The 14669-nt window shown below is 40.4% G+C and overlaps 1 protein-coding gene across 1 annotated transcript in view; it reads right to left on the bottom strand.

The window, feature by feature from the left end:
• The window catches only part of FTCD (formimidoyltransferase cyclodeaminase), a 258515-nt gene extending 251023 nt beyond the window's left edge, over nt 1-7492 (bottom strand). Inside the window, exons 1-2 of the mRNA XM_044060511.1 lie at nt 7349-7492; nt 3123-3306 (exon numbers count right to left, since the gene is read on the bottom strand). Coding sequence (XP_043916446.1) covers nt 3123-3306; nt 7349-7402 — 238 coding nt within the window. The 5' untranslated portion in view covers nt 7403-7492. The remainder of the gene's footprint in view (nt 1-3122; nt 3307-7348) is intronic.
• Between the last annotated feature and the right edge of the window lie 7177 nt (nt 7493-14669).

Raw genomic sequence — 14669 nt, 5'->3', positions numbered from 1 at the left:
AAGAATGTCATTTGGTCTTGATAAATGTGCAAAAAGCAGTCCAAAGCAGGAAAATTGCAGCACCAAGAAAACATCAGTTTGGGACAAGAATGTGAGCAAGAGGGAGTATAAACATATTTGGGAATTTATGAAGGATCAATAAAACATGAACAAATTGTAAATAAAACTTAGCAAGGAATACTTTAGAAGACAAATTAGTCCAGAAAACAGCATTGACATCTAGACCAAAATCCAGGCTATAATTAACCAATTTGCTCTTCCTGTCCTAACTTAGTTTTGAAGCGATTGACTGGCCCCAACATTTCTGGACAGATTAGATCCAAAACAAAGATGCTTCATGCTCACCAAATGATTTATAAAAATCTGTGCATACCAAGATATAATCCTCATTCTGAAGGGGAGGATGGGCCTCCTTGAAATTGATTACATGCATAGATCTGCAATCGTAGGACTCCACACATCTGCTGACCTCAAGACCCAAATGTAGTGAAAGTTTTGAAAGGAGAATAAATCTAAGATGACTCCCTGCTTAGACTAGCAGAATCATATCCAAGTCTAGCAGGAATGGAAATAAAGCCACAGGTAGATAAAAATCAGGCAGCAATTGAATATGCCACAAAACAAAGAATATAAGGTGAAGGACCAGATGAGAAGGCAAAAAATGTGGAAAAATGCATATAGTTGCAAGTATATTAAAGTTCTGGAAGAACCAAATGTTGATCAGGAAGGAATACAGGAATGGTCAAGGAGAGGCGAATTCAGAGATGAAAGGTAAACATTGGTGGCACAAGATAGTGAGCTACATACACTGGTTTACAAAGTCCAAACATGTGGGAGAAACGTGTAGGTTTTGTAAAAACAGAATCTGAAACAGTTGCACACCTCATTGCTGGTTGCGACATACTAATGGCAGAAGGACAGTGTACTGAAAGGTATAATAATGTGGCAAGACTGTTGCACTGGGAACTGTGCAATCATGGTATTGAAGTGGCTGAAAAACACTGGAAACATGAGCCACAAAACATTATAGAAAATTCACATGGAATCTATTACCAACAGTTCAAAAGATAAGAGGTTAGGAAACGGGATATACCAGTCCATGAAAAGATGATAAAAGTAGCATTGATCATTGAAATTGCGACAGGACAAAATGAGGATTTGCAGGATGAAACGAGAGCAATGTGGAAGAAATATACCCAGATAGTTCCAATAGTAGTGATAGCAATGGGTCTTAAGAAATCTACAATCATAATTAAATACATCACCATCATGAACTTTAATACTTTGACTTAGTAATGGGGTCCATTCCCATTCATGGTAATAGAAACCCAAAAGATTTGTGAAATTAAAAAAGCAGGACCACAGGTATCAGTCAATACTCTTGGGTCTAACTTGGCTGTGCACAGTAAGGACTTTGGAATGAACTACAATGGTTACCAAATCCACAGCAGAATTCAAAAACAGTTTGTAGCAGGTGCATAAAAGAACTGAGTTTGCATTTGAAGGATGCTCTAAGAATTGCTGCTGTTGGACAAATTATGCCTTTTCCACAAACACCTTACACTTGGGTGAGTCACTCCCTGGACTGGAGGAATTAAGTGGCCAGTACAACCTAGAAACTGGTTCACCTTGTGCCCCCCCAAGTATAAAGCGCGACTGGAAGAGGATAAAGAAGCAGGAAAAAGGCACAAAATGAATTCTACTGAAAATATGATACAGTGCTTGTTACTGGATTCGTACATTTCAGTATAAATTTAGATGAGAGGCAATTCATATTTTTTACCCAGCAAGACATAAAGAGTGAAAAGCAGAGATAAAGTGTAACCTACCATTCTACTAGTGAATAAAAATACAAGGCCAGCAAGTTTGCCAGCTAATAAAGCCACGTGATCGGTATGGAATACAAAAGGCAGTGTGAGGTAGCTCTAATGGTGATTTTATTGAAAAAGGTGCACTCTGCTCTTTGGGCAAGGCAGGTGAATAGGGCATGGTTATCTGTGAGTCTATCAGAGCAGAGGGGGGCAATTTTATAAATCCTTCAGTAAGAGGGTCACTGAAATTAAAGGTTTCAGTTAGACCAATGCTTACTTGTGCCTTCTCAGTGTTTGCACGTTACAATTCCATATTCAGCTTTTTCTGAATTCAGTTTCCTCACTAATCATATGCAGCGCCACTTGCATACAGTTGTTTTTTTAACAAATAAAGAATGCAGAACATGCCTCATCCCCTCCACTCGATTCATTGCTTTCTGTACAGTGCAGATTTCTCAAGCAACATCAGCAGTCCTGCAGTAAAAACTACACCACCTTGTCACTCCCTCAGACTACATCAATGGCACTAGACACAGGACTGCAAGTTAGAATGCAGATTTAATTCCACATAAAATGGAATCATACTGAAAAGTTACCATTACATCTTCTTCCAAACCGAGCTGAGAGCTCAATACAGCATTGGTACTAAGCATTCTTAATTACAAGCACATTTAAAAACAGAGTTAGATAGCTGTAAACTGAACAGGTATCCTCACACCTGAAATGCTGCAAACTGTCCTGCACGGTAATGTTATTTCCGATGCAAACCAGCTTGTACACTACTTGCCTTTCTTACATTTTCTACATGGGACAGATTTTGCAGAACTTAACATGCTACAAAAACAGCCCCCATTAATAAATGTGTAAACACCTCATTTTAATATAAATTCACCTGGAGCCATTGCAGCCATCCTGCATTAAAAATGTCCTTGGAGCTTGCTTTGTATGCCTTCATGCCTGCATTTGCCACTGGTTGGTGCAGAAAGCTGCCTCAAATATGCAGCACTACCCTCTCAGTATTGCATACCGGCATGGACTTCGTGGCATTTAAAAAATAGCATTTATGATTTAAAGAAAAGTTATCAAAATAGCGAGGAAATAAAATGCAATTAAATTTTTACATCTCCGAATGCTCCTGTAAAATTTACTAGTCAACATTTTGAGGCATATATCTTGACCCACAGTAAAATTATTTTACATTTGCAGAGCAGTTAAATCATATTTGCAGTGCAGTCAGAATTTTAAAAGTTTGACTGGGCTGCAGGACAAAATGTTGCAACATGTACCCCATCTGCTATGAAAAACACTTACCTTTATGCTGTGCCATGTCAATAAGCTCATAGGCCACCTTGGCTGCATGGAGGGCACCTTCAACCACAGCAAGAGGAGACCCCACAAAAGTGTACACAGTACGGTTAGTAGAAGGGCCTGGGTCTACATCCAGAAGGAGACAGCCTTCCGTGCTCGAGATTGCATTGGCAATTGCATCAATAACCTACAGAAACAGAAAACTCAAGTTAATGCTTTCCAGGCCCAAATATATTGCACAGATTGCATTGGCAATTGCATCAATAACCTACAGAAACAGAAAACTCAAGTTAATGCTTTCCAGGCCCAAATATATTGCACAGATTATAAATGAAGCATTGTGGCTAGTTCTAGGGATAGCACTGTCCCCCTTTACTCAGCCCCCACTAAGCCCATCATTGATTAGAACACCCCCTTGAGCATGAATATATCCAGAAGCATGCAAGACTAACTGCATGCAAACAGGTACAAGGCCTAAACATGTCCTGCATGGACCAACTTAAAGCAGTGTCACTGTACACAACATCTTACAGACTGCCAAGATGTCATCTGTGTATGACATACAAGACTTCCTCCAACTCAATACTGATGGATTTACTGCACATCAGGAAGTCAAACTGCATTAGAAATACTCTTGTCTAGAAATCTAAACCTTTTGCAACATCAGATTATGGAGAAACAGGTATATCTCGCAGATGATACTTTTACTGTGCAACAGACTCCCCCATCCTTTATATTGCTTGAACTCATACCAGTCCACCGATGTAGGGGTGACAGTGTAAAGACAATAGGAGCTGTAGTGCCTGATCTTAACCAAAACAGATCAACGATTACAAAAAAAAAAAAAAAAAAAAAAAAGGCAAACAGTACGCTTTACAGGATTCCAGAGTAGTTTCTACAAGAAATTTCCAGCTCAAAAAGCTTTTCCAAGAGTCAGAGAATGAATTAAGAGTTCCTTTGCAAGGACTGCAGTGCCAAAGGGCAATATCATGAGAAAATGTTTACAAAGTTTCTTAATGTGGTTAAAGTCGGTGAGTCATTGCTTCTGTAAGACCAAGTCCCATCCACGTTATGTATTTTCTCTTGTATAACAGCCAAAGGCCACAGATGTGCTGCATCGAAGAGACGTAATGGAGGGATATACACAAGATAATGTACTGATAAAGATGCTCAACTGCTTTCTGGAAACCACAGGAGAGAAAGGAAAGGAGCCATGATGGAAAAAAATTTATATTTTTATCTATGGAGACAGATTTTTTTTTTTCCAATCAAGCAGGGTGAAAGACCTGAAAGTCGACTGGAGTGTAAGCAAAGGAGTTTGAGGAAATACTTGGAGCTCTAGCACCTCAAGAAGAGTAGGAAAAGGTGAAGCCAAAGAAAGACAGCATCTCACAACAGCACATGTGAAGACTATAGAACAAGTAAGCAACCAAGTCACAAAAACAAGGTAACCAAGGAAAGCTGGCAGTGGAAGGCAATGCTCCAGAAAATTATTAAAAAGAAAGGAGTGCAAGAAAAGGCAGGAGACAAAAGATGGACCAGCTGAAGGAGGAATACTGACTGTAATAAAGGGGCTGAGAGAGCAGTTGCAATATCCAAACACAAGGCACCACAGGCAGTCTGCCAGAAAGAACCCATCAGGTTGGAAGGCAAAGATAAATAATCATACACCACAGAAAGACAGCAAAGTCAACATTCATAAGCAATGCCAGCAACAACCACCAGTTCACAGGGCAAAGGCAGACTGAAGGAATACTTTTCAGATTCTGAATGAAGAAAACCCCACAGAAGTTGTACTCTCATACAAAGCCTATGATTAGACAAACAGCCGAACCTTGAAGGAAAATTAAATTAGAAAGTAGCAATCTCAGATGAAGTCACAACAGATATGAATATATCGGGTGAGTTCAGGGCAAAATGGCTCCTATGTATACTCATAACAGTATGGAGAGAAAGAGGCATATCCCAGATGACTTGAGAATAAGCATTCTAGGGCAAGTGTACAAGAAAAAAAGGGACACTTACAGCTGTGGGCAGTATACAGGCATCAAACCCCAGTCACACTGCATGAAAGTGCTGGGTGAAAGATGCAGATTAGTAGAAAGTAATATGAGGAATGAGTTCAGATTCACATCAACATACAACACAACCAAATGTTTGCAGTTAGAGATAAGAGTCCACCCAAGCATTTTAGACTGCGAAAGCATATAACAGGGTCCCAAGAAACTCAGTTTGAGAAGTCCTGTGATGTTGGAAGTCCCACAACATTGGTAGAGTTAGTGCAGGCCAAGTACAAGGACCCAAATATTGAAATACAGTGTGCAGACTGGAGTCCCCAGTGGAAGTGGGTTTGGATCACAACTCTTGCCCACACTGGGGATGGACTACATTAGTAAACAAATCAAGATAAACAAAAGCTGCAATGTGGTATTGCATGCAACACTGAACAGAAACTTCAGCAAATGATGGGAATGGAATACAAAACAAAGCACATGGGATGAGACCAAGCACAGATAAAACAGTTATGGCAACAAATGAGGGGAAATCAGAAATTAAAAATTGAAAAAGAAATAGTGAAAAAGGCTAACAGTTTTCAAGTACCTGGGAGGGGTGGTTGAAGAGAGGGCAAGTCAGAATGAGGAGAGCAAAGCTAGATCAGGAGGGATGCAGCTGAATAATAGTGTGTCAGGGACAGTGTGTGACATAAGAATGCTAAACAAGCTGCAAAGTAAGGTGTGCAAAACAATGGCACAGCCAGTACTTCTATATGGTAGAGATCTGGCAGCGAAGGCAGAGTAGCTGAGGAAACTAGACGTGCTGAAGATTAAGTGCCCGAGAAAAGTATAGGATCCACACTGTGGGACAGACAGGGAGGAGAAAGTGGAAGCCAAATTAGCTTCATCCGCAGAGAAGGTCAGTGACAACATATTAGTGGTTCAGACTGGTGAAAAAAAAGCATAAGAGGACTTGAAGACTTGGGACAGATGTTGAGAGGAAATTAGGACATCTAGTAAAGAAACAGATGTTAGTCAGCCATTAACGTCAAATAACTGAAATGAAGTGACTGACCTCATTTAGAAAACAGAAATTACCCTCTACACTTCCCCCTTGTATACTTGCAAGCAGCATTCCATTTACAGAAAAAGTATCCTTTCTATTACAATCACCTTTGTCAAGTTGCGATTACAACCCCCCCTCCAGTACTTCACATTACAAAAAAAATAAATAACACACCTTAAACCATGACCCAATCACACTTCCAATTTGTTCCCTACCCACTTCTTGGCTAGCCCTGTATAGCTCTTCTAACCCCTTTACCACTCAAGTTTTCTGGAGTTCCAATCCTTTAGTAGTTACTTGCTTATGTTAGATGTTAAACATAATGTTCACGACTTTAGACCAGCTGTTTTCTTTTCTATACTTCCCTTTTCTAACCGCGCACAGCCTAATTGCTGCTCATTTATAAGAGGAGCTTCTAGACCAACATGCTGCAGTCCTTTCAAGGAGGCCCTTCCTGATTCAGCAAATCCTAGTTTACATTCACAAACATAACTCAAAATCAGCAGAAGTATTGCTTTTGTAAAGCAGCAAGCAAACATAGGGAAAAAGCTTAGTTATCCAACACTGTATTCTATCTAGTTAAAAAAAAAAAAAAAAAAAAAGGAGGTGTCCCCCTCAGATAGAGATTGTGCGCACTTAAGAACATTTCTGTACAAGTCAAAAATGCAAGAATATTTCATGCACTGAACTAAAAAAACATCGCAGAAAATACAGCAGTTAAAACCACAGTCACAAAAAATCTACTAGACAGAAGTACTTTGCAAGCTAACTCTGGCAAACAAAAAGGACCAGTTAAGAGATGTTGAAATAATGCCATAGGGGAGAAAAGAGTTAGAATAGTTTTTATATATACATATATGGGGGAGGGAGGATTCAACTCTGTGGCCTTGTCAAAACTTTGGACAAAATACAGTTATAGATTTCCTAAAAAATCAGCCCTTTAAGACCCTCTCAAACATATCACATTGCCACATATACATAGACTGTAGAAACTAAGCTACAACCTTTATTTACATTCATGAGTTTAATTAAAGGTTGTCAGCAGGCTGTCTAAAGGTTTTAGCAGCTTCTGTCACAAACCAGCAGTTAATCCACAGCTCTATTTTATTATGCAGTAGTGAGCAATGAAATGCAAAAGAAATGAATAAATGTAATCTCACTTAACTTACCTTCCCATTTCTCCCCTCAGAGAAATTTGGAACGCATTCAACTAGCTGAGACATGTCCTTGGAGAAAACCGTAGCTAAAGTAATAACTTGTTTATAATGCGCAGATCTTTCTTCACTGTGGTAAGAAGTAAAAAGCTGCAACCCCCTGCCTCCCTTTTTTATCAGTTACTCCATACACTTCAGCCAGTTAGTAGCTAATTAACTACCTTACCTTAGAATACATGAGCTGTGTCTGTTTATAAGTTGCATCCTCCAATAATAAAAAGCTGTCCACTTGCAAAGCCTCAGACTTGAAGTCTTCAGAATTCAAGGTGGTATTAATTCACAATTACCAGTCCATGCAAGCATTTAAGTTCATTGTGTCATCATTTTGTGTTTGCGAAATTCTAATTCACTCCAAGTCCAATTTGTATAACAGAGCACTAAGCTACAGATCTTTCATTTTTATGATCAATAATAGATAAAAGTAGTTACATAGTTTACTTAGGGTAAAACAGTATGCATGTGAGACGGAATGGATTCAGACCTAGACCTCTAGCTTTACAGTTCAGAACCTTAACACCAGCATGTTTATTATGTAACTAAACTAATTTTACTTTACAAAATATGCAGGTCATACCATGACGTTATTTTACCTGCAGCAATTTGTATGGATTTAGTTAGAGAGAAAGAAATGTCAGTTTTGTTGCCTTGCGCATAGCAAAAGCTCCATTGTCACAGAAAATCACATTTAATTGGTTATTTAAGATAATTTGTAGGTGTACAGGAACAAACAGTGCACAGTAAAAAAAATGTCTTTCCGCTTTTCCCGGTTAAAAAAAGTGCACAGTAAAAAAAATGTCTTTTGGCTTTTCCCAGTTAGAGGTCACCACAGCAGATCACCGGTCCGCAGATTGATTGGCAGTGAAGTTTTTACGGTGTTGACTAGACAGCTCGGAGCCCAACCTTCACAGAAGGCACACACACACACACACACACACACACACACACACACACACACACACACACACACACCTACCAGCATGTCTTTAAAACTCACTGGACCGCAGGGAGGACATGCAGACTCTGCACAGAAGGGGCTCCAGCTGAGAATTGGACTGTGTTAAAGCAAAAAAGGTCGCTGATCAGCAACATGTAAGAAAGGGGAGATTCAGAGATACAGATAGCACAGCTTTGTCACCTGAGAAATAGTGTAGTATGCATGTTATGCAAATGACTGCATATGGAATGCAAATGAGTATATCAGCATGCTAATGAGAGTTAATAAACACAATGGAGTGATTATGAAGCATTAAAAAATAGTGCAGTAAGGCACAGAAATCATCTAGTTTGAAAGCTTTGATTTTCTGAGATACAGTATAGGAGCGTCACTCACATTATGCTGCCTGGGGTAACAGAGTACAGGAGCTTCACTCACATTATGCTGCCAGGGGTAAAAGAGTACAAGAGTTTCACTCACATTATGCTGCCAGGGGTAGCATCAGCACTAGCAGAGAAGCATGTTAGCAGCAGTCTTCAGAGCCAGTAGCTAACCTACTATCATTTCCATATCCAGGATGTAGTTAACAGCTACCATGTGGACAGAGATGGGAGTTAGAAGACATATGATGCCCGCTACCAATAGAGTCAAAGGGTATGCATAAAATGCCTATTTCAGTAGACACAAAGGTTTGTGTAGCATTAACCATTCTTGATACAAGGATCTTTCAACATCTAACATGTGACACCTTAGGAGGTTTCACAGGCATTGGCTGTGCAAATCCTACCCCATATGGTGTTGCAGCATGTGGAGGAACATATTTGTTTTCCATTGAAAATGGAGGAGAGATGACTATACAGGCATTATATGACTTAGTCCATTTTCCTTAGATCTGGGAGGTCATTGAATGCACCCAAATTGCCATCAGGGCCCTGCTCCACTATGTGTCTAGTTTATCAACAATAAAGGCTTAGGGTCTATATCATATGAGCGAATCACACAAATTGCGAACACTCATAATATCTAACGTACCAGACCTCGAACTTCCTATTTTGGGGGTCTACACCCCCCTACACCCCTGTTAAATATATATTCCAACTCCAAGATCGCACTACAGTGAGGAAAGGGCAAATATCCCATTCTTCACTGTACCGCGATCTCAGAAAAAGCACTTTGAGGTCCAGTACATTCGTTATGAGTGTTCGCAATTTGTGAGATTCGCTCATATGATATAGACCCAAGGCTTATACTCCATTAACTGCCAGGATGTGTGCAATGCACAGGATATGATATACAATGTGCCTGTGCACCATCCAGGTGGGTCCCGTGATTCACGCATCTGGCACACATGTGACCTCTACCAGCATTTTCTGCAGGGTAACTTTTGACAGGGCCATCTAGTTGGTATGTGTAAACATTGCCAGCCACAGAGTCCTGGATATACAGTTCTTAATGGACATAGGCAGCAGGCCACTCATAATGGTGTCCACTGTGTGTGCTGCAAGTGATGTAGGATATGCCTTGGAACCATAGCTGATGACCCCCATCAGTACCCCCCCAAACTACGAGGGAGATGGCTTACACCAGTGTGCTATTGTAGACATAGAACATTGTTGAACATGTGTTCAGACTTATTAAGCTATGTTCCCATCAGGCTACATCTGGTTTTGCACATCAGTATCCACTGGAGACCTGCACTAAGCTATTTGTAGTCAGTACCATGTTAAACAGTATGGCAGTACAAAAACAGATACAATCTGGGAATGTAGCAGTACTTTCTGACAGCCCTGTGGCAGCAGCGAAGGAAGAGTCAGACAAATGTTGTCAGAGGAACCAGCTGCAAAAGCACCCCATGTGAAGCAGAAGTGGGAGCAATACACAGCAGCACTGGCAAAAAGGCTGTGTCAGGTCCACAGCTATGGCTTTTGACAAAAACAACACATAATAAAACTGATGCATGTGCTGTCACACCTAAGCTATGTGGTACAGTACATTGACTAGATGTGCTGTGCATAAGACACTACCTTACCTACATAGCACATAGGGAGTGAGTAAAGCACAGCCATCATCATTTGTACATGTGGGGTAGGGCACAGAGGCAGGGGGCAGAAATGCTGCCATAGGTGTAAGGAATACAGGAGGAGGATGTGATAGCCACACATATGGGTAGGAAGTTAGAGGTATTCAGGGATCAATCACACCCTGATCACATCCTCCAATGTTGGGGTGTTGCTTCCATTCTTTGTTTAGTGGCTGGGTGCACCATGTGAATTTGTAATATCAAGATTGGATGTATCCTATCCAAGGGATAGTGTAGCACTTTGGGACCATGTATGGGAAACCAGCAGTTTTACCCCCATCTGGAGAAGTAATGGATGGATGGCATCCACAGCCTTGTGGAGGACTATGGCTATGTTTTGCACTCAATAGGTCAATGGGTGACAGTGGCATGGAAAATACGAGACCCAGAGCAACTTGCATGGCAGGTTATCCCCACAGTGGAGTAGGATAAGCATCTTCAACAACCATGGAAGTGCCCACACTTAGGTGTGGAGGCAGCTGTGGCCAGAGATGACAGTGTTTTAGTACCTGGAACAGTGTGTGAAATCTGCATAAGTCTGGACTGTGATCACTGACCATGCATCTGGAACCCCCTTGCACATCTATAGCTAATATGGCCTTTAGAGGCTCAACAGAAAGTGATTGACTTGTCATGATTGCACCAATGGATGCCATGTGTGCTACCACTGACCAGAATAAACATGTTTGCCTCAAGTTTCTATATGCCATGTCACTCTGCATCCATTGCAAGTCAAGCCCCAGCCCATGCTGCTGCTGTTGCATACTCTCATGCAGGCCATGCAGCATGCATGCCATCCCCATCACTGTTTGTGTTTCCTCTCTGTGCTTGGATCACTGAGATGCATAGCTGATGACTGATGCCAAAAGTGGCATCCAAGTAAGGAAATGACCTGAAGTTATGGTGTCAGTAACCACCAAGGTGCCTGTTCCCTATAGTCGATTCATGCACATCAGAAACAGTGCCGCTAACAGATGCTGTCTGTTGTGGTAACTCCTAAATAGTTTGGGAGGAGCTAACATGGACAGGATGTCCAGTGCCAAACAGAAGTATGCCAGACTTTCAGCCTGCCTCTCCACCATTTATTCATGTATTTATTCATGTATTTATTTATTTATTTAAATGTGCTTACAGGGTTAGCACACTGGTCAAGGGACCCTTTTCAGGCATGACTTGGGAGTTAGGTAAAACAACATACAAAGAGTAACCAGTTAAAAAAAGAAACAATACAACGTTTACAATAACAGATAAGATTTTAGAGGTTTTTGTACCAGTATGATTAAATACAAAGACAACATACAAAAATTAAGCAGTTAATAAAAAGAATACATACAAAATTTTATTTAAAATAAAGTACAGTTTTGGAGGAATGTGTACAAGGATGATGACTTAAAAAGGCAATTCATTCAAGTGACATTTTCTATGCATGAAGCATGGCCAACTGAAATATGACATAGTTCACCACATTACATAGTTACTATGGCAAGATTAGCAGTGTTGCATTAAGAAAGGTGAGGCAGGAAAAAGGTGAGGTGGGGTGGGTAATAGAGTAGTAATTGGGAAGGAGGACTTTAGTTGTATGCAAAAACAGTTAAACAGAAATGTAGAGGAAGCTTACTACAAAACTCTGACAGACATCAAGAGATTGATATAGTGTCTGTTCATAGTTTACAAGGTGAGGTAAGATTTTAGCCAGCATCTCTGAAACAATTACAGCTATTAATATCATGAAGGTGCTTTTTAAGTTTAGTCCTAAAAAATGTAATAGTCTAGTTCATCTCTTACACCTTTGGAGAAATGGTTCCAGTTTGCTGAAGTAACTGTATAGAAGGATTGTTTACCAACATTTTTCAACTGATGTCTAACCAAAGTCATAGAGTCATTTAAGGATTCTCTAAGCCCATGTGCATCAGATTTCTCCTTGTAGGTTCTTGGAAAGAGAGGGGCAGTAACTACACTTCTGTAGCTTAAAGTGAGACAGAAGAAATGTAGCCCTGGCAGTGACTGGAAACCTCACGGCCTTCTCAAAGAAAGTGTGACGACATTCTCTGTTAGGGTAGAAATTAATGAAGTGACAGCATTTGTTCACTTACTCAAGCCTAAGCATAATGAATAGCGGGATTATTATGGAATGCTATTGTTGTCAGAATCAAAGATGTTGATTGTTGCGGTCAGTCAAAGCTTATGTGGTATGCCAAATATGCTAATTTGTTTCAGCTGAAGTTTCTTATTGATGAAGTAATTACAGACAGTTCTGAACTCATTTTTTAAGTTTATTTCTAAATCACTGATTGAGGGGAAGGAGTAATACAGCAGGATGTTGAGTGCATAAAGTACTATAAAATTATGGGATTTAGTATCCAAAATGTCTTTAATAAAGATAGAAAATAGTACAGGTATAAGTGCAGACCCTTGTGGGATATTTGATCATTGTTTAGCATGGAGAAGATCCTGTTTTTAAGTAAGTGGACAACGAGCTGTGAGCATTAGAACTGAAAGCTCAATGTTGAAGCTTATGAATAAGTAAGTTGTGATTAATGCTTTCAAAGGCTCGTTTAGAGTCCATGAATATCTTGGTCCCAATTTTACCCTCTTCCAAGGTTGTTACTGTGTAGAATGCTGTAAGGATGTTATGTCCTTCCTATAGCCATGTTGAGGGTCTACAAGAATGTCATATTTGTTGATTTGTTTAATGATTTTATTGTAGATCAGCTTTTCACATATTTTTCATTAAACAACAAAGGATGGAGATGGGTCTGAAGTCTTGCAGACCTGATGGTAACTATATCTTTGACTGAGTGGTAATAAGGACACATTTAAAATTTGTAGGCACTATACCACTACTGAGGGACAGATTATAGATAAAGGTATAGATAAGTGTTTTGGCTATAAAGTCACCTGAAAGCATCAGAAATTAGGGATAAAGAGCATTAGGGCTAGGGTTATACTTATCTATTTTTGAAGAAGGTGCTAAACTGTGTTGGGTGTAATTTGTGTGAAAAAGAGAAGGAAGTGTGTCATCTAGTAGATACATGATATGTGCTGCAGTGTTTGCTAACAGTAACACTGTGTCATCAGACTATACCATATGCTTGGTGCCATCATCATAAGGCACAAGTGAAACACTGGCATCGGCATGTGCCAGCTCATACTAGACTATCCTCTACTGGAACCTGTGACAGTATAAAGATTACAAACCTGTTGTGATACTGAAAAATATGTGTCACTTCCCCAAACACAAAGCACACATACCAATTAAGAAGCACAGCATATGTGCACATACATACTGTCTGTTGCAGGTTGTTGTAGTTACAACTCCTGTGTACCTGGAGAACATATATTCGTATGTGTTCAGATGAATAACTGTTCAAACACATGGGTTGGTGTACAACAGTAATGGAACATGCAAGGACTAACCTGATGCATCCCCTACAGACACTTGTGCAGTCATCACCAACCCATTTCCCACAGCTAAGCTGCCAACAGATATGAGTGCTTTCTTACCTGACTGGACAGGTTACCAGGAACTCCACGACCTCTGTGAGAAACTTCTGTGTTGGTGGTCCACCTACCATGATTGGCATGTCCCTGACAATATCTTGTGCCTTGGATATGATATGCTATATAATATTGATGACCCTGAAGCACACTTGTATCACTGTCCTATTATGGACACCTACAGCATCCTGGAGTACCTAAGCCCTAAAATCCTTGCCTGCTTAACTTTGTCAAGGATATACATGCCATGTGTATGTGAAGGACTCACATAGTGAAACCTCTGTTTCTGATGCAGTGAACTTTTCCATTCATTGCCATTCTCTTTTCCCTATGACAAAGCATGTACACCTGTGGGCTACACACGTGGATTATACATGAGTGCCCTAAATCAAAAGGCCTGCCTAAGGAGAAGTGGCAATCTGGCAGGAAAGTAGAGAAAGTGGATATCTATAATTTAAGTTTGGAATAATGTAGCCATGCACACGAGTACTAATGTGTTGTGGGTTTTTTTCTTTTTTTTGGTTCTCTTTTTCTTCATTGTCAACCATGGTGCAGGATATGGTACAACAGCCACCTGGGCCCACACCAGGAAATGTGCCTACTACTAGGTCACCAACAGTCACCAAACCTGGTGGGCTTGCTGGTGGCCTCTGCAACCACTTCTTAGGTGGGGCTGGAGAATGTACACCTGAAAGTGTCCCAGAGAGGTCCCTTCAGGATCAACCAGCAGGAGGTGCAGCAGCTGGTCATGGCCAATTGACCTG

Source organism: Protopterus annectens, chromosome 2.part0, assembly GCF_019279795.1.
Source record: "Protopterus annectens isolate FY-2018-M chromosome 2.part0, PAN1.0, whole genome shotgun sequence".
Classification (NCBI taxonomy): Eukaryota; Metazoa; Chordata; order Ceratodontiformes; family Protopteridae; genus Protopterus; species Protopterus annectens.
Note: the sequence above shows the minus strand (reverse complement) of the source record. Positions and strands in the feature narration are given on the sequence as shown.